This window comes from Pangasianodon hypophthalmus, chromosome 7 (genome assembly GCF_027358585.1).
Source record: "Pangasianodon hypophthalmus isolate fPanHyp1 chromosome 7, fPanHyp1.pri, whole genome shotgun sequence".
Lineage (NCBI taxonomy): Eukaryota > Metazoa > Chordata > Actinopteri > Siluriformes > Pangasiidae > Pangasianodon > Pangasianodon hypophthalmus.
The window spans coordinates 886,530-891,529 of record NC_069716.1 but is presented as its reverse complement, the minus strand read 5'-3'; the positions used below and the strand labels follow the sequence as shown (position 1 = coordinate 891,529).

General features: G+C 41.7%; 1 protein-coding gene across 1 annotated transcript in view; it reads left to right on the top strand.

The window, feature by feature from the left end:
• Positions 1-122: 122 nt before the first annotated feature.
• The window catches only part of tmem144b (transmembrane protein 144b), an 11,630-nt gene continuing 6,752 nt past the window's right edge, over positions 123-5,000 (top strand). The window contains exons 1-8 of the mRNA XM_034305573.2: positions 123-266; positions 492-677; positions 1,379-1,501; positions 2,275-2,374; positions 3,245-3,325; positions 3,511-3,589; positions 3,687-3,760; positions 4,872-4,990. Coding sequence (XP_034161464.2) covers positions 182-266; positions 492-677; positions 1,379-1,501; positions 2,275-2,374; positions 3,245-3,325; positions 3,511-3,589; positions 3,687-3,760; positions 4,872-4,990 — 847 coding nt within the window. The 5' untranslated portion in view covers positions 123-181. The remainder of the gene's footprint in view (positions 267-491; positions 678-1,378; positions 1,502-2,274; positions 2,375-3,244; positions 3,326-3,510; positions 3,590-3,686; positions 3,761-4,871; positions 4,991-5,000) is intronic.

Sequence of the window (5,000 nt, the reverse complement as noted above, 5' to 3'; positions counted from 1 at the left end):
TTTCTCTAAACCTGGTCTGTGAGGATGGAGCTGATTGGTTGGAAATGGAGTTAGAGAAACGATTCGGGATTAATTAATGGCACGTGCGCTCCTTAGTGCGCTTCCGGTGTAGTGACGGCCGCGTGATAACGCAAGCACACTTCCGGTTTCCGGGCCGGTGTGAGGCTTTACTGCGAGCAGCATGAACTCTGATGGAGCTGTGAGGAGTTTAGGAGCTGTTTTATTCCTGCTTAGCTTCCTCACAGTGACGAGTGCTGAAGTAGGAGGTGATTGGGATTAATTAGAGTTTAATTAAGAGTTTAATTAGAGATTAATTAAGAATTAATTATGTATTTAATTAGAGATTGATTAAAAGTAAAAGAGTTTAATAGTTCATCTACAGGACATACAATGACACCATCACACAGGAATTTATTAATAATAATATTTTCCCGCTCACTCTTGCAGGCTTGTGTTATGAATGTGGTTTGTGTTTTTCCCATGATGCTCAGAGCCCCTTCACGCAGACACTCAGGCTGATGCTGATGCTGATGCTGATGCTGCGGGTGCAGGTGCAGGTGGAGTCTCCGCTCCCTCTGTCCACATGGAGAAAGCGTACGGCTTCCTGAGCTGTGTGTTCGCCCTGCTGCTCTACGGCACCTACAACGTCCCTGTCAAAAAGGTGGAAACTGGAGACGGTGAGCGCTTCACACTTCACACTTCACCTCCTCATAGCTTTTGTTAAAATGAAGGTTGGAGTGAAAAATGATCGGTGCATCGTGATATAATCTTCATTCCAGCTTCCTGTTTTAAATCAGGATGCAGGAAGCAGCAGTAAAGTGCTTCCTGTCAATCTCAGCAGTTTCAAACCTCTTTAAGACATTATTTATTTCCTGAAAAATCTAATATTGGTTGAATGTTTGTGGCTCAGCTTTAGACATCATGGAATATTAATAATAATAATAATAATAATAATAATAATAATAAATGTTACATAGAGCACTTTTCATAGACATTGTAGCTCAAAGAGCTGCACAATCAGGTAGTAAAGATTAAATGATTAAAAAGTAATGTAATAGAATTCATGAGGAGAAATATGAAAATATATTTATTCATATTAAATGTACACAAATATAAAATAAAATGTATAAAGATGTACACAGTTTTAGAGAGTGAAGTATTTTAAATATTTAATGACAGTATGAAGTAAAACCTTATGAATGAGGAGCTTATCATTTTAATAATTTTATAATTTTTTAAATTTGATTTTAAAAAAGGGAAATTTAAATCTGTGTATGTTGGAAAAGGGTTCATCTGGAAAACTTTAAGTTTCTGCTCTTAAGAGGAAACAAACAGCAGCGTTAATCTGTTCCAGTCTCGGTGTGTGTTCCTCACACAGGCATGTTCTTCCAGTGGATCTCCTGCGCTGCCATCTGGCTCGTGGCCCTCATAGGAGACTTTCTGCTGCGATCCTCGAAAGCTCATCCAGCTGCCATGCTGGGAGGAATGATCTGGGCTACCGGTGTGTGTGTGTGTGTGTGTGTGTGTGTGTGTGTGATGAAACACAGTTACTGTTACCACCTTGAAGTTGATTATTTTCCTATAACAGCATGTCCCCAAGTGTTTTATTCCTCTTACACCACAGCAATCCACCAACAATTATGCTTATCTATTTATTAAAGAACAGCACCTCATTGTTTTTAGCCATTTACAGTTACATTTAATGTTGAACAAATTAGTTAATATTTTGACTTGCATTACAGCAGCTATAAACAGTCTTTCTCTCACCAGCCTTTCTTTTTTTTCTTGCTCTTTAAATTAATAAGAAAAAGAAACGCAGCTTGTCATGAGAAACCGCAAAGAAGCGTAAACTCCTCTGTCCTGAAGATGTCGGAAAACTTAGTTACAGCTTTACCTCTGACTGTTACAAAGCGCTGACACTGGAGACTCCTTCCATACATGTTACATAAACGTCACCTTACAAAAAAAACGTCACCATATCAACGATTTTTAATCTGTTTATTATCAGTGGAGCGTCTGCTGTACACGTCCCTGAGAATGAGCTGTTGCTATAGAAACGATAACATATTAGAAGAAGCTCATTAGAGTCAGAGCTGCTGTTAGAGAGAATTAATCAACTTCTGACCAATCCGAATTCAACACTGCTGTGGTATAAACTAGTCTTAATTATTGCTGTCTTGGGTTTTGAGCGTGTTGGAGAAGATGATTGGGAGTTGCAGGTTTGTTTGTGTTTAGTTCCTGAGCAGATCGTGAACTTCGCCTGGTGTTTTTCAGGAAATATCTCCTCAGTGCCGGTGGTGAAGTGCATTGGTCTGGGTCTCGGGATGCTGCTTTGGGGAGCCAGTGGTCTGCTTATCGGCTGGGCGAGTTCACGGTGAGATCATTTTAATTTATAATCCTTATTAATAATTCTTCATTTTAACTTCCTAAAGCTACATTTAACCATCTAAACTTTTGAGTTATCTGTTGTAAGGTTTAGACTTAATGGTGTAAATAAATGGTATAAATATTACATTTGAATGTAGATGCCTATTTCCTGTTATAGAGAGAAAGCCTTTAATACAATGCTTAATGAGTTTGTGGTGTTTATTAGCACCTGACTGATCTACAAATCCAATTCAATATATATAATCAATATATATACACACAGATTCTAATGTTTCTGCTTGGTCAAAAATCCCAACTCAAGAGGTCTTAAGACATTACAAAACTAAAACAATTCATTATTATTAGTCTCATTATTAACATTAATTTTGGAATTTGAAGGCTTAGTTGAGGCAAAAAAACACACAGTCACTCGAGATCCAGCTTGTTGTGTGAGTTTTGCTGCTTTCATTTTTACTGCCTCTCTGTCTTTGTCTCTTACTCTCTCTGTCCTCTCTCTCTTACTCTCTCTCCCTGGCTGCCTCTGTCTCTGTCTTTCTCTGTCTCTTACTCTCCCCCTCTCTCTCTCTCTCTCTCTGTATCTCTCTCTCTCCCTCTGCCTCTTTCTCTCTGTCTCTCTGTATTTCTCTCTGTATCTCTCTCTCTCCATGTCTCTCTCTCTCTGTCTCTCTGTCCTCTCTCTGTATCTCTCTCTCTCCCTCCATGTCTCTCTCTCTCTTTCTGTGTCTCTCTGTCCTCTCTCTATCGCTCTCTCTCCCTTGCTCTTGCACACTCTCTGTCCTGTCTCTGTATCTCTCTCTCTCTCTCTCTCTTTCTCTCTGTCTCTCTGTCCTCTCTCTCTCTCTGGTCTCGTGTTCAGGTTCGGTTTGTTTGGACTGGAACCGGAGGTGGTGTCGAGACCTGTGTTGAATTACTGTGGTGCCGCTCTCTGTCTGCTCAGGTCAGCATAACGTCCCACTAACATTACTAACTGTAGGCCACCTTTCATGGTCTTTCATGGTGGTCCCATTCCGTAGCAGATATGATGTGGGTGGTGGTTTATCCTCAGTACAGCACTGACAATACATTAGTTCCTCAAAGGGAAGTTTTTGGTCCAGTCCTGTTCTGTTTTGTTTCCTTTTCCAGTGGTTTTATATTCTTCTTCGTGAGAAGCGACATGAAGAAACCTTCATCCCCTGAAACAACACCGATTCTCATACAGGAGGTGAGGTTACTGGAGGTCGTTTCATCACGTTTGCTCTGCTTTTTTGCCTTAATCTTTTTAATAATTTATACTTTTTTCTCTTGGTTTGATTATTCAGAGATCGTTCTCTGAAGGTCTGCGCTCCGGTGACTCGTGGGTGGACACAATATCGCCAAAAGCCAGAAGACCGCTGTACGTATATGAATCATAAACATGATATTTATATGATATCAAGCTTCATTGCGCCATTAAACCTCCAGCAAAGTTGGAATGGAAATAAAAAGGATTTATGTTTGATTAAAAACACTCAAACTGCAGCTGAGTCACTGAGGACACTGATCTGAGACTGTCCTGATGGGTGTGGCCTAATATTCTAATGAGCAGCTTGACTGACAGCCATCTGTCTGAGACTCCGCCTGCAGTGTCACTCAAGCAACTAAATCCATGTAGCAACATGCAATTGTAGAGTTACACTCAGAGCTGTGTGGGCGGGACGAGTGACATCCGCCACGTGATTGGTGAGGGAGGAGTTTATGCAAGCTTTAAGCTAAGATTAGCTCCGCCCACTTTACACTTAAAGGAGGGAAATAGTAAAGTTCATGTTGGAAAGTCACGACTAATTCTGTCTCGCTCACAGTCTCTTTTTTTCTCTGTCTGTGTCTCTCTCTCTCCCTCCCTCCCTCCCTCTCTCTCCCTCTCATACTCTCTCTCACTGTCTCACTGTTTTTCTCTCTGTCTGTCTCACTGTCTATCTCTCTCTCTCACACTCTCTCTCACTCTTGCTCTCGCTCTCTCTCTCTCTCCTGTCTCTCTGTCTCTCTCACTCTCTCTTGCTCTCGCTCTCTCTCTCTCTCCTGTCTCTCTGTCTCTCTCACTCTCTCTTGCTCTTGCTCTCTCTCTCTCTCTCCTGTCTCTCTGTCTCTCTCACTCTCTCTTGCTCTTGCTCTCTCTCTCTCTCCTGTCTCTCTGTCTCTGTCTCTCTCACTCTCTCTTGCTCTTGCTCTCTCTCTCTCTCTCCTGTCTCTCTGTCTCTCTTGCTCTTGCTCTCTCTCCCCCCCCCTCTCACTCTCCCTCTCTCTCTCTCTCTCTCTCTCTCTCTCTCTCTCCTGTCAATTCAGTTCAATTCAATGTGTGCTTTATTGGCATGACAAAATATTTTGTATTGCCAAAGCAACATACAACAGAGCAAGAGAAGAAGGAACTGAACAAGACATAAAGTGAAAAAACAGTAATGCAACATCATATACATTGATTCTCTCTCTCTCTCTCTCTCTCTCTCTCTCTCTCCCTCCATCTCTCTCAGTGGCTGTATCGTAGCGGTTTTCTCAGGTTTGCTGTACGGCTCCTCGTTCGTGCCGATTCTGTACATTAAACACCACGCAGTGAGTAATAACAGCATGTTCACTGGCTCCAGTCAGAACGGTGAGTCTTG